Genomic DNA, 15,080 nt, shown 5'->3' with positions numbered 1-15,080 from the left:
ACCCCCATACATCACTGCTTGCCTGCATTCTCAAATGTTCTGTATCAGTGGTAAAATTATGTCCGCCCCATTCCGCAGGCTACCAGAAACTTAAATCTTCCTGCAAGTAGGACCATGGACACTCTTCCCTTATCTTCAGATGAGAACAGCCATTATGTTTTCTGCTGCATCAGAAGAAACAGAAGTGGCACATTGGGAAATACCATACTCTTCCAGCCACATCTACACACTTTGAACTGCCTGGAACCCAATTCCGTAGCTTCCTTAAATCCAGCCCTGCAACCACTAATTTAGCACACTTTTTCTTTTGGTGGTATGACTAATAAACTGTCAGATACTGGGGTCTCCAAAACAACGAGCATTTTCTGGATTATTTTAATCCTCCTCCAAGTATGTATGCTATCAGTTGGGGAAGCCCAAATGTGTTGAGAACCCACTGAAGAAGGTTGGGAGAATGGTCAGGTTCTTATATCTAAAATAAGTAAGTCTATGTTGCTCCCAGAATGCAAATGCAATCCACAAACTAGAAGTACTGCACTTGTATTGCACGTGTACTGAAACCCCTTTCCTCATGCAGTTGATCATAGAAGCAAAGTAGTATTTGACAAGAACAGTTCACCGATGTAACAAACTACCTTGTTCATACTAAGACGACCATTTCATTAAAGGAACAGTTGGCCCTAATAATAATATGGACTCAATATGGTTGAACTCAGGCTTGGGAATAACAAATGTGCTTCCCTAAGATCACTTATTCCCTCCCAGTGCCAGGGTGACATATATGAAAGCATCATTTAGTTACATTCCATTTCACTTTCAAGTCTGAATATTTTCTTCTGATGAAGCAAGAGATCTGCCTATCCGATTTCCTATGGGTTTGCCTGATTCATTTTCTGTTTTCTCTTCTCATCGCCCAGCTTGAGGCTCCACCTGTCTTCCACCCCATCATGCAACAGAGATACAGCCATCACATCCTTGAGTAGTAAATCAAGCACCATGTTACCAGGACCCTGCAATCACGGAGATACCAAGGGTAAGGTGCCACAATTAACAAGGGCTATTGCGATTTCAGATACCATGGGGTAAACTAAACTAAGGAGGGCTTAGGAGAAGGGTAAAGGTAGTATATGCTTTTCCCTGCAGTTTAAAAAAAAGTTTGTAGTGGGTAGCTACAAAAGGAAATTGGGTGGGAGGGGATAGATAAATTAACAGTGACAACAGCAACAAAAAGCAGAGATCCTTGCCTTAAGGCTTCTGTAGCTTTGACATTGACTGACTGTAATGCCACCATTCAGCCACTTTGCCTTGGTCCCCAACCAAGAGGCCTTTTCTTTTAGTCCCTGTGCTGGCTTGACAATCTGCCTCTGTGATGGTGAAAAGAAATGAGTACAAAGGGAGAGAGTGGAGCAGCTTGTGCAGGGGAAAAAGAGAGGGTGGAGGTTGCCACTAGCTGATCCTGCAGCTTATGTCTGTCCCAGGTTTCTCCATCATCTCCACCATCTGCAACGGGGCTGCGTCTCTGCTTGGTTGAGCTCAGGTTGGGGGCACAAAGGTGTGAAGGATGGGTCAAAGCAAATTGCACATGGGTAAGTAAATACATGAGAGTCTTGAAAATGCATATGAAGACTCTGAAGCACATGCAGTGGGGTCTATGGTCACCAGTAGGTGGGGAGGGAGTAGCCCCTGATGGAGACGAGTAAGATGCTGTTTTGGAAGGGTGAGGTGATGCTGCAGCAGACAGGTGGCAGACAGAGCCAGTCAGGGAAGGTTGTAACACAGAGATCCAGAAGGGGAATGCTGTGCTAGAATGTCTCCTAAACTGTGGCTCTGCAGTCAAGGAAGGTAACAGTTCTGGTAGAAATTTGTGCTTTAATATATTTTGTTTTTGTTTAAAACAAAAGTCCCCACTTCCCTGAGGAAGTCCCGTCCACTGTTCCCAGGGAAACGTGGTTTTCCACCTTTCATTTATCCTTTTAAATATCTTTTTCATTCTCTTCTTTGCCTTTCATTCCAATATTTGCATCTCTTCTTTCCATTTCTTCCTCCCTCTTTCTCATGTGGTTTTTGTTTTATCAACATCTGTTTCATTTTTAGACATTATGACTTCCTCCAGGAATCCTTCAGGTTCTGAGCAGGATCCCCTTTGTGTGGTCATGCTTGTTAGTCTTTGGTAATATATGGACACTTTGGTGTGCCAGTGAGGAGGGGGAGGAAGAGGAGCAGAGGTGACCAAGTAGGAAAGGAGGAGGAATGTCTCAGTTAGACGGCAGGAGTGTTCGCTTGCTATCATCTGAGCAGTACATAAAGGAAGAAAAGTAGCGGTCCACAGATGGAAGATTTGTGTTGGGTGGTGGCATCATTTCCTGGAAGGACAACCGCTGTAGGACAAGAAAGAGAGAAGGATTAGTTCTCATTCTAATTTTCCTGGGATGGAGGGATAGTCTAAAGGGTGGGATGGATCATACTAGGGTAGCAGCTGTACGATGGAAGTGCTGGCGAAAGACCTATGCAAGCCTTGAGAAATGGAACACAGGTGTGTCTCAAAATAGCCAGATTTTTTCAATGGACGATCACAGGAAGCTGCCGTATGCCGAGGCAGGCTTTTTGTCCACCTAGCTCAGTTGAGGTCTCTGCTGATGGCAGTATCTCCTTGGGCTATCAGACTGCAGTGGTCTTTCCTACTGCCTGAATCTTTTCTTAAAACCAAAGATGCCAGGGATTGATCCTGGGACGGTCTGCAGGTAAAGCATGTGCTTTACAATCGAGTTATTGTCCCCCCCATACGTTAAGCATACTTTAATAAAAGCATCTAATTGAGTTCCGCTTACCAGAGCCCTAAATGCGTTTCCTTTCAACTAAGTCTCATTGAAATGTTACATGTCAATAAGCGTTAATGAAAAACTAGCTTCCTCTCGGCCATGGGTGGGGTGGTGATTGTCATGGGGGTAGGAGAGTGATTTCAGGCAGATTTACACTGGGAAGATTTCTTCATAATTTTAGAAGTTATTTCTGCCTCAGTCTATATATTAAAATCAATAAAGGTTAACAACAATAACAAAGAGATTTCTAGCTTGTGTCCTTTGGCTACTGCCATGATTACTGTTTATCTCACAGGTGAGTGTGGGTGGTTCTATCCCCCCACGCCCCCAATTCAATTGGTTTGTGGGAAAGTTTCTGAGGAATAATGAACCTTCCATGTTGCAAAGTGGTTAAAAATTTGGGGACTGTGAGGCAGGTTTCCCAGTTTTTGCTGTGGTGGGTCACCCTAGAAATATTATCTCTATTTCTGATGTCACCCTGACACAGTAGGGTACTTCAAGGGAGGCAGGTATGCATGCCTTAGTCAATCATGAATCACTAACGAGGGAGGGACACACGCAATAAGCACATACTTGTGCTAATGTGTAAAGCTTTCCCAACATTTCCCTTGGATTGTGGATTCAATTCATAGAACCACAGAATAAGGGAAAATAGAGTTGGAAGGGCCAAGAAGGCCACTGGGTCCAAGCCCTTGCTCAGTGCACGACTCCAGGTTAAACCACCCCACTCAAATGGCTAATTTTATATATGCTACTCTGAAGACGCAGCTCACCTTTATTTGGGACAACTGGCTTCCTTGGACAGTCACCCTTTTTTAGTGTGACATCATCAATGGCGATATCTCCCTCTGAGCCTGTTCCACGGACACCCTCAAAGATAATCTGCAGGAAAAGAACATCAAAATTGGAAGGGATTTTATGGGGCAATGGAACCTATACTGTCATAGGCTGGTGTGGCAGTGTTGAAGTGTTAAAGTGGGACCTGGAAGATCAGGGTTCTAGTTCCCACTCAGCCATGGAACTCACTGCATGAATTGGGCCTGTTACAGACCCTCAGTCCAAACTACTTTGTAGGTTTGTTCTTGTGAGAATAAAATGGAGACGAGCCTTGGGTTTCTTGCAAGAGAAAGAGAGGCAGATTATAAATGTAATGTAATAGTATTGTCACAGTCATAATAATAATAATAAAAATAATGATGATGATGATGTGCCAATCAGTGAGACACAAACTCAATACTACTTAGAATAACAGCAATGGAGACAAAGAGTGCAGAATTGTCTTTGGTCCTTTATGTTCATTGGCTCCGATTACCAACTCAGGAATTGAGAACACATGCTTAGGTTTATTCATTTGGCAACTTCAGTCAACAAAGACTTACAAAAAGGTTTATCTACAGTAGAGGTGTATATTGGTTTTATGGTGCTTTTGATGGTCATGACTCCCATCAAAGTCTCTTGGTAACTGTATGTTGATGAGGTGCACAGAATTCTGTTAAAGGTTCATTGGTTCTCTTCTTAACACATCCATAATTCCTAAAAATAAATTATTGTGATATGTATTTATGTAGACACAGCATTTTTAGTGGCTGCCCCTGAGGCTGTTCATTGTTTCCATTGTACTTCTAAAGCTCCTTTTAAACATCTCACATTATTATTTCTTACTCCTGTGGAGACCCACACTCAGCAAATGCATCCTACATATCAGGACTTTGCAGGAGTTATACAAACCCGGTACTTCCCTTTACTCAGGTAATCTAACCTATCAGACAGAAAGGTCTTCTGTGACCATTCCTTTGCATGTGCTAGTTTACTCCTTGGAAAAAGATTACTGGATGAGGAAAGTATCCAAAAATAGGAGCCCCTACCTGTAGTCTGAAGAGGCACAGTCCAAAAATCTAGCATTATCTTTCTGCATGTGCGGAATGACTTTGCCTCAGTTGTCAGGAGAAAGGTCAGTTCAGTAACATATCAAGGGATGAGCTGGATAAGAGCAAAGGTGTGATGAAAAAGGTGGGCTGATTGAAACCTGATGTTACCCAATGTCATGTGATCGCATCTCCAGCAAAGATACAGCACAATCCTTTGCTTGTTTACTGAGAAATGTGCCCCACTGAATTTAGTGGGGGTTACTCCTAGGTGTGTAGTTGTGTGGACACGTACCTGGGCGTAAGTCCACAGATCATTAAAGTAAACACACATAGGATTGTGCTGCACAGATGCTTTCCCTGGATTTCACTTCTTCCAGGATTAATTATTTGGTTTAACCATAGTAGGTTCTATTTTATTTTCCCTCTTCTTCTGTCATAGTTACTTTCTGAGCCTCCTTGTCTCCTCCTGTCCTCTGTTATCTTCCCACCTTTCAAAAGGTTCTACTTTTTCTGTATAATAAAAGACATTTAGATGTTTAGGCATCTAAACTTGTGCTGAGCTCACAGTTCTCTGTAAAGAAATCTGGCTCAAACTGAGGAGAGGTGCAAAAATAGCTCTCCAAAACTGGGGGGCAATGGGGAGACAGGGCATTGTTAAAACAGCCCATAAGTTTGAGCTTGCTAAAAGGAGCAGGAGAGGATACTTCTTTCTCTTTTGAAAAATGATAGCAATTAGGAGCTCCCATCAGTGACTTGTAATTGGTTGCACCCGGTTTTTGCTCCCCAAACATCATAGACATGGTGGGAATTCATGACATTCTGAAGGAAAAATGGAAGCCAGCATGGTTATGCCGATGAAAATGCAATGTTTGAAAAAGCCGCAAAGGAAAAGACAATCACTGACAGCAAATTTTGGAACTTTAAAAAAAATCTTTGCTTCTCATTTTGCTCCTCTTGTGCAATTATGTATAAAAATACATTCCTCTTATATGTAACAAAAGATGCTCTACAGTACTTTTCCGTCTGATGCAGTAAGTAACCTCAGGCAGGAAAGGTTTGTTTCTGCAGCCTGAAGTCGTACTATTCGGAATTCTGCCAACTCAGACATCTACCTCATTCTGTAATTACATCAGACTGAAGCTTTTCTTCTGGAGTCTTGACAAAACTTAAGCATTTTTCATAAGTAATATAAGAGCCTAATTTTAACTGGCTGTTACTATTTTGCTACCTGTCCCGTGCTTTAGGTCAGGACGGTCACCAAAACAACGCACTAAGGAAGCAGTGAGGGAAGCGGATTCATTAGTTCGTGCTTGAGGAGGAATGCTCACTCCCGGGCTGACGTATCTCTAGCCCACCTGTGCGAAGCCCGCAGTTGTGTCTCTCCTTCGGTCCTTCTTTGGAATCACAGGGGACTCCTTCATCCTTGAAGCCTGACAGCTTCAGCTTCATTAGCCTGTGCCACCCGTGCAGTTCCCATGGTTACACTACTTTACGGGCAGCTTAGGGCAGGGGCTCCGTCACCTCCCATTCCCTCAGGAGCAGAGCCAACCTCTGCATTCATTCCCATTATGTAAGAGAAGGATGCACGCCTGCCATTCCCCATCTTCACGTGATAGAAAGCCCTGAACAAAGCCAGCTAGTGCTGTCCACAGGCTCAAGGTAAGGTTTTGCCTTGCTGCTCTCCTATTCCTCCCGCTGTGGCAATCTGAGACTTAAGAAAGGAGGAGGAAAGGGTGACTTCCTATGTCAAAGAGTCTCTGAGATTTTCCCTCTTCCTCCTACCATGGTCTCTATTTGCCTAATCACATCTGCTCACTTATGCAGGTTGCTCTCCCACGAGGCAGGCTGAAGCCCCTGCCTCCAGTAGCAGAATGGAAGAAGCCCCCCAAATTGGTGCTAGAAGGATGCTCCACGGCCTCCGGTGGGTGCTGTGAGGAGTCCTGCCAGCTGCTCTTCTGACATGGCATTTGTGGCAGCGAGGTGGCTAGTCAGACTCCCCAGAACAGTTGCCCTTTGCCAAGCCGTATCAGATGAGGATGCAGCTGGTGCGGCTCTTCAGCAGGCCAGGCGACCTCCTGGGCCAACTTCCCATGCAGGCTCGGCAGGAGAACTGCCCTGGAGCCGTGCAGTTTGGCCTGCTGGGCTTTGCTTTCCCAAGCTCTAGTTCTGTGACTCAGCAGGAAAGGGAAAGAGACACGACATGGCAGCAGGAAGGGGTGGAAATGGGTATGGTGGGCACAACATGCAAAGGGGTGCAACGTGGCAGCGGTAAGGAGAAAGGGGGTGTGGTATGGGATGGAGCCGCAAGCAGCACTGCTAAGGGGAAAGGGGTGAGAGCACAGAGTGCTAAGGAGAAGTCTCAGCGTGATGGTAGGAAAGGGAAGGTGATGGGAGAGGGCCTGCAGAAGAGGGTTGGGGCTCTTGGAGTGGGAAGCAGGGAGGGACAGATCAGTTTAATTCCTCTCCATAGCAGTTTTGCATGTGTTCATTCTTAAATCCATCCTGTCCCGTTTCCACATTAATCTGCCTAATTATATTTGCAAATGTGCACATACACACACGTGCATGCACTGGTGATATGAACAAACATGCCTGTTTCAGTTTCACATGTTTTCAACCAGTTCTTTCACTCCTGTTTGCACATTAGTTTGCAACATTATTTTAAAAATAAGCTCATACAAAAATGTGTAAATGTATAAGGATTCTCCTACACAGTTGTACCCAATATATACATTTTTGCAAGATATTTTCTTTATTTATTAAATGTATACCCTGTCTTGCTGTCTCTTGTGAGAAACCTAAGGCTACTTACATAGTCCTCCAGCTCTCCATTTTACCCTCACAACAACAGTCCTGCAGGGTTGAATACAATAGTATTAGGGTTGGAGGGGACCTATAAGGCCATCAGGTCCAACCTCTTGTTCCACTTCCAAAGGGGGTCACCCAACCAGCTGCAGGCCCATGCAGGCCTTTACAGCTTAGCAACAGTGTCTCAACACGCTGTAAATGGCCCAAATTCACCCAATGAGCTTCACTGCCACGTGGGAACTAGAACTGGGATCTCTGGAGGCTCAGACCAACACTCTAACTGCTACTATGCACTGGGTCTTATCATGCCACTTTGCAAATACTTACAATTATGTTTGCACTTGAAGGATAACTGCCTACCAGATTGAGTACAGATATGGTAGAGGATGAATTTGGTAATGTTTTAAATTCAAATGTAAACCAAATAAAACTCTCCCCATCTCTAATTTTTCAGTACATTCCTTACAACATATGCATGCATTTTCCGCAAAAAGACATTTTCCATTTATTTTATCTGAAAATACAAACGTTCAATGCATTTTGGTACTTTTTTGGCATCAAGAACATTGCTGACAGCCAGTGTGGTGCAGTGCATAGAAGGCTGAACTTGGTCTTGGGAGATCTGGGTTCCAGGTCTCTTTCGGCCACGAGGCTCACTGGGTGACTGGGTCAGTCACTGTCCGGCAGCTGAGCCTACCTTATCCGGCTGTTGTGAGGATAGAGAAGGGGGGGAGGGGTCACATATTCCTTGCAAGAGCAAAAGTAGTGGGATAGAAATGTAATAAAAATAAGTAATAACTGCAACTTTCATAGAAGTGGAAAATCTGGTTGATCTGCAGATTAGTCTGGACAGTATGGATCAGGCGAGTTCATGGGGACAGAGTTCCTCCAGCATCTCTCCTGGGCATGTGTGCGCGTAAAAAGCAACAGTCGGACTTTTTGTGCTCAGGTAGCTTGTTTTCTTCACCAAAAGGGATGGATCTATTTTCTTAACAGTTGTGTGTGCTAAATGTGCGTTTGTTTCCAATCTTCAGTGTCCACATTCTGTCTGCACAGGGCAGCATTTCTGTTGTTTCCACTGTCTGAGATTCTTATTTTGTACTGGGGAAAATGCTGGGTTTTCTCCAAAGCAACACACCTGTCGGCCCTGTGATCATCATGCCGAATTGGCCGGCCATAGGCAGCTGCTGATCACTGTTTGTGATGTCCTTGCTGATGTGAGACACGGTCCCCCTTCTCCCTGCCTTCACTGGTTTCTGGATCTTGTAGCTTATTTTTAAACTTTATCTGAGGCACTCTATTTCTCCTGCACAAGAATGCACATCTAGACAGATGTTTGTTGTTGTTGTTTATGTTGTTATAGTGGGAAACAGCTAAATGGTTGTTCCTCTTGCAACACAATCTTATACTTGTCTGCTCAGATGTAGCTCCCATTGAATTCCCTGGGCCTCACTTCCAGGTAAATAGATATGGGATTGAAACCTTAATTCTTTCACTGCAAAATTGTTTTCTGTTCATGTCTCTCCTCCTCTCTGTTCTGTACAAACACAGTATTATGCTACTGTCCCTGAAACATAAGGTAGAAGAACAACGCAGAAACTTATGTGTATTTGTAGACCACTTGATGCAGTCTTTTGAAAATGTTCCAGGTTTGTTTCCAGTTCTTGTGGCTTGACAAAAAGCAGATGGGCTAGATAGAAAGAAAACTTTTTTTTTTTTGGCTCTGTATAAGCTCATGGCACATCTCCAAATGGCAACATTAATGCGTGCATCTGGAAACCAGTGTTCATGAGCATTGCTGTTTATGCTCCCATCACTGTCAAGTCTAAATGGTCCAGGATTCAGAAACATTACCACAGAAATGAAGCCCATGCCTAGCCTGCGAGTCAAAGCAATATATGCTAGAGCAGGCTCATAAGCAACTGAGTGATAACAAATTAGTAGCCCATCCCTGTTGTCATTAAGCACACAGCAGTAACTGAGCTACAAGCAATGAACAGCACACTCACAAGTAACTAGATTATTGTTTTATGGCACCCAAAAGCATGCTATGCACTTCAGAGCGAAGTAAAAACAAAACGAACGCATACTGCTGTGCCACAGACATGCATTTGTAGGAAATCATTCACCAAACAAAGAAAATGAGAGGCAGAGCATAAAATTCACAGCGAACTCTCCAGGAACAAACACCTGTGGGCTTTGTAGTGCTCAGAGGGAAATGGTCACAGTAAGAAAAGTGTGTGGTCTTGCATGTTCTCAAGCACAACACCACAAACTTGTATCAGTTTTGTGCCTGTGCAATAGTTATTATTAATATTTATTTCATTTCTATACCGCCCATAGCCAAAGCTCTTTGGGAGGTTTACAACAAAGTGTAAAAACAGCAAAGTTATGGCTGCGCCCAAAAGGTTCCTGGGACCTGTGGTTTGCCTTAGATGCTGAGAGACATTCCTATCATGTCCCTAGCCCCACCCAGCCCCTGAGTTGCCATAATCCTTTGAGAACAGAGAAGGGCCGTTCTCTTAGGACAGCTGGAGTCTGCAGTGCGGAATCTCTGCAGCCCAAGGAATCTCAGAATGGGAGAAATGGAAGCCCCGGCTGCCTCTGCTGCTACACTGGGAGATTCTAGGGTCCCACTTGCAGGGTTCTGATACTAAATCAGCACTTAGAAATACAATACAATCCTTAGACTCTGACCACACACTAGTCACCCCAAGCAGATGCTATTGGAGGCATCCTGTCGCTAACCATGGAATTTACAATGAATCAGTGAAATAAGGATACATTATGAACACCAAATGTGCCTAGCTCATAAGGAAGGCCCAATGCTGGCATGAGACATTATGGGGAACATCTTTGCTTCTGAAAGCAATCACTCTAGCTTTTCTCCTCATTACTCCCGATAACATCTAGCAATGTTCACTGTACAGCATGGCATCAGTGAACTGTATGTTCTACCACCTTACCTTGCACCTTGCTGTTTGCGCACCTTGGGCTGCTCACCTGGAAGCTCAGTGACATCACACCATCCTATAACCTAGTAGCAAACATGGTCCAAGTGTGACACCATCCTGGCAAACAGAATGTCTGGTGGGAACCCCGAATGAGAGTGCTCAACTTTGCTGCTGTCCCACTTGCATGTGTGGTATTATCATGGGGGAAGCAGTCTTATACGGATCCCTTACGCCCAGTGTGTTGGTAACATTTTTCTAGGGTTTTAGGGAGTCTTTCTGAGCCCTGCTTGGAGATGCCAGGGAGTGAACCTTGTTCAAGCAAAGCAGATGCCCAGCAAGGAACTATGGTGTATTGCTTGCTGCGGAAATGATACTTAGCAATGAACTGGTGAGGGATCACCCAGTGAGCTTACAACTGAGTGGGGACTTGAATCCAGGTCTCCTTGATCACAACCAAACACTCTAACTACTACACCACACTGCAAGACTGATGCTTTGGGCAGCAGCCATGGATCTCCTATAAAAGCCTTCCCCAACCTGGTAGCCATCCAGCAGGGCCATTGTCTGGGAATTCTGGGTGTTGCAGTCCAAATGTGTCTGGGCGGCAGAAGGTTGGGGAAGACTGTCTTCTACTATCTACATCCGGCCACAATCACACCCATTCATCAAGGACAGGGCACTAGGTACGTGACAGTTGTCACAAGCAACTGCTCAAGTCATACATCAGTATTCACAAGCTTCAGTGCCGCCACAGAGAACCATAGTTGGGGGAATGTAGGCACGGCACACAAGCTAGCCTATAACAGGAGGCCAATAACAGGTCTATTACTCTTGAGCAAATGTTGCAGATCGAAACTTGGTGCTCCTCAACACTCTTTGGCCATTCAGGAGAGAAATAACCTGCATATGAATAAGCTCTCAAGAACTCTCTGACTTTGGCTTTTTTTTCACAGCCACCACCAAACAAGGGAACAGGTTTTGGGGCCATTTCTTCCATTGGCCCTGCTAATCCATGCCAGACACCTGTGTGAGGTGGCACTTGACCTCTAGGTCCCCAAATAACTGCTTACCTGGAATGGTCCGGCAGGGTTGATAGGTACATGTGCTTGTTGCCAGGTATTTCCTCTATCCCCTTTGAGTGACAAGGCTTGAGTGGGCTGTTTATTCTTCACGTGAACCAAGAGATTTAAGGAGCCTGTAAGAGAGTGGCACCAGACACTGGAGTCACACTACTTCTCTACAGTGACCTCTTCCTTTCTCTTAGGGTTCAGTCTGCATTTGCATCCATGCTAGATCTTGCCCATTGTTCCTTCCTTTATACTGAGTGTGCATGAACATGAACTATAAAAATCCGCCTTTCTTTATATAAAGACAGAACCTTCAAAGAAATTTCTTCACTTGTAAAAGTGTTTCCCCTCAGAATCCTTTCCCATTTATTTCCCTGTCAATCTTATTTTTCTATAGATAGGATGTAGATTTAGAAAATATTCTCTTCGATAATGTATTATTCCCTTGACTTGCCTGGGAACCAAATTCCAACCAAACTGAACTTCAACTATCTGTTATATTCCACATCCTATTTTCATGTTAGACCCACAGGCTGGAAGTTTGATGTCCCTGATCCACATAACCAACAGGGACAAGAAAATATGAATTCAGATCCCATTAATCTTCTTTGCACAATTCCTTCCCTTGAATTGAGCAGCTGCTATTATGGCTGAATCCTGGCAGCTTGAGCTTCGGCTGTTGGATGGTATAGAAATTAAATAAATAACGACCCCTTAAAGCCAATAAAAGATGTCTTTAGCAGGATCCAGGTTTGACATGCCTCCCACAGGAGAAAGATGCATTGCTTACTTTGTCCTCATCTTCTGAGACGAATGGCTAATCAGGTGCTTCTCACAGCTTCATGGGCCCAAATATGCTATGACGGGCCCAAAGTCACATGAGTTGGATGGATTCAACAATCTTCAATTGCCAGTTACTGAACTGATCAGCTAAGTGATATGTGTGGCCAGGTTGGAAGCAAATTCTTTTATGAAATTAGGTACACCTGTTTGGAAAATGGGCTTGTGATTGCATTTAGGAGTCTGTTCAGTGTAGGGCAGTGGTAAGATTGATGAACAAGGAGGGGGAAATCTACATTCAGGTTTCTCTTAAGCCATGCAACCCACTGGATGATGGAGTACCATCAAAATCTCCCGCTCTTACCTGTTTCACATAGTTATTTTGAGGACAAAGGGGAGATGGGAGAAAGAAGGGCTCTCAGTTCCCTGAGGGGAAGGGCAGGATAATAATGTAGTAAATAATAGTCTTGCTTTATTACAGGGACAATATTTTACTTGGAAACCTATTTTCCTTTCCCTTTTAAATTTTTCATTTTATGTGGTTTCTGACTTGCCTTAAAGACACGTCTCTCCTTTTGGTTCTGTTGGGGTCAGTCGAGATTCTAAACTTTAGAATGTTTGTGTAAAAACCACTATGGTCCCATGATATTCAGGAAAAAACATAGACTAAAATGGCTGCACAGTGATTCAGAAAACACACATGTGCTTAGACTCTCATCAGCCCCAGGTGTTTGGTTTGGTGGTTTCTAGGTGTCCCCTACCTAATTGGGGGGGGGGGGTAGTAGCAGTAGTAGGCATTACCTACCTGTGTGATGGTAACGGCAGCATTTATCTGTGGACTTTGACCCCGTGGTACAATCCGAGCCATGCAGTCCAGTTGTGGTCACCTCAGAACTGTGATTGAGGGAGTAGATGCCATACTGGGCAGTCCCTGACTCTGACCCAGGGCAAAAAGACTACAGCTTTTGTCAGACTACTTCAGTCACCCTGCATTATGGATCGGCTCACTTTTTCTTAAACAGAAAACTTGATTAAAATTAATGCTTTAAACCACAGCTTTCTGCTTGGTGATTTAATTCACTGATTTAAATCACTGCACACTGGAACCAATTGCTGCCTCTGTCTGCTAAAAGGTAAAAGTATTTCCTTGACAAGGCATTATCCACAGAGCCTCTGCTGAGAACAGGCACACAGCAGACCCTTATCTTCCTCCTCCTCTTCCTCCACATCTAGCTGAATATTGTATTTCTTGGCTTCTTGCTCTGTTATAAACTCCACATTTAAGTACTTTAGTATTTATTTTCACCAGTTAGGAAAGACATTAATCTACAAAAAGAGTCACTGGAGGAGGTGGTCCTAAAGCAAAATCCAACTCCAAATATTTGAGTTCTGTTCTGCCAGGAATGTCGTACCCTTTCTACAGCTGTTAACTGCACTTCTATTTAACTTCTTGCCCTTCCCTCACCGTGGCAAATAGCTGCTCTCCCTTTTTAAACATTTGAATGTCTCCTTAATATCTGGGGGATCTGAGGGGTTAAGTGAGTATGTCTGCGGTTTCTGATAGCCTATTTTTAATGTAGTGACACCATGTTAAAATAATGATGATGATGATGATGATGAGTCCTGGGGATTTTGTAAAGGCATAATGTTTATGGATCTTTCTTAAGCCGATTTTAAAAACCAGGCCTTCATATTTACAGTTAAAAGAGACAAACCAAGCATGATATGTACATAAAGTCAGCATGATATACGGACTAACCAATGATGGGCCTACAAATATTTTAGGAGCCAACTTTTATAATTTAAAAAGAATGCTTACAATTTTAAGAAAAGTATCATTATCTTTGGATATTGGAAAAATATGTCCTTCTCTAAGGGTATTTTTCACATTTTTCAAGGCAGAAGTCACCAGCTTTTTGCATGTTATTACAAGTGGTAAATTTACAGTATTTGTTATTATTAAGATGATGGCTTATGAATATTTTGTATAATTTGAAGAGATAGAATCAGATTATGAAATTTATTAAATGTTCTTATTTATTGTGTTATCTATATCCTCATTTTGCAATTTCAACACACGATTAACATATGCGGATTTTCTGTTATTTTTGATGATTTTCTTTCTTTCTTGCATCTCTAGATGATTATGTCCCCCATCTATTCATCTTGTTTTAGAAGTCTCAACTTTGCTAAGAACTTTAGATTATCTCTGCTTATTGAACAATGTTACAGGTGGCTACTTAGAAGGACGCCCTATTGAGATCAATAGAACTGCTAGGTAAAGTGGGCAAAGGATTACAGGCGTAAGCGATCAAGTCAGAATTCAGTGTACCAGATGCTTGCTGCCTTGGAACCATCCATAGGCCACTCTTCTGAGAAATGAAGGCTCTTAACCCTGCTACTTCCACTTTCAGAACGCCATGAGTGACATTCTTTAATTAATATCTAGAAATCAAGTTTCATGCCAGAAAAAGTGCTGCATTAACCCACACACACACCTAACCTGAGTCTGCTGTATCTTTGCTTATTAGGTGGCATTAGGTATGTGCTGCAATGGAGAACTACAAGCAGAAAACTGTGATAATTTTGCCAATAATCACATAGAAAATGTTACAAAGGGAACTGCTCTTCTTCTCAAAGGAAGTATCCCACCATCTACAGTTCTGGGGGGAATCCATCTGGGATACTGCATGTGGTTCTGGATGCTTTGCTGTCAAAAACCATAGATAAAGTGAAGGAAGTTCAGAGGTGTGTAATAAAAATGATGAATGCCTGTGCTCTGGG

The 15,080-nt window shown here is 43.4% G+C and overlaps 1 protein-coding gene across 1 annotated transcript in view; it reads right to left on the bottom strand.

The window, feature by feature from the left end:
- Positions 1-1,883: 1,883 nt before the first annotated feature.
- The window catches only part of MDGA1 (MAM domain containing glycosylphosphatidylinositol anchor 1), a 192,711-nt gene continuing 179,514 nt past the window's right edge, over positions 1,884-15,080 (bottom strand). Inside the window, exons 14-16 of the mRNA XM_044450534.1 lie at positions 11,520-11,644; positions 3,593-3,701; positions 1,884-2,378 (exon numbers count right to left, since the gene is read on the bottom strand). Of these exons, the coding sequence (XP_044306469.1) occupies positions 2,287-2,378; positions 3,593-3,701; positions 11,520-11,644 (326 nt within the window). The 3' untranslated portion in view covers positions 1,884-2,286. The remainder of the gene's footprint in view (positions 2,379-3,592; positions 3,702-11,519; positions 11,645-15,080) is intronic.

The sequence above is a fragment of the Varanus komodoensis genome, unplaced genomic scaffold (assembly GCF_004798865.1).
Source record: "Varanus komodoensis strain SLA01 unplaced genomic scaffold, ASM479886v1 scaffold1, whole genome shotgun sequence".
NCBI lineage: Eukaryota > Metazoa > Chordata > Lepidosauria > Squamata > Varanidae > Varanus > Varanus komodoensis.
Note: the sequence above shows the minus strand (reverse complement) of the source record. Positions and strands in the feature narration are given on the sequence as shown.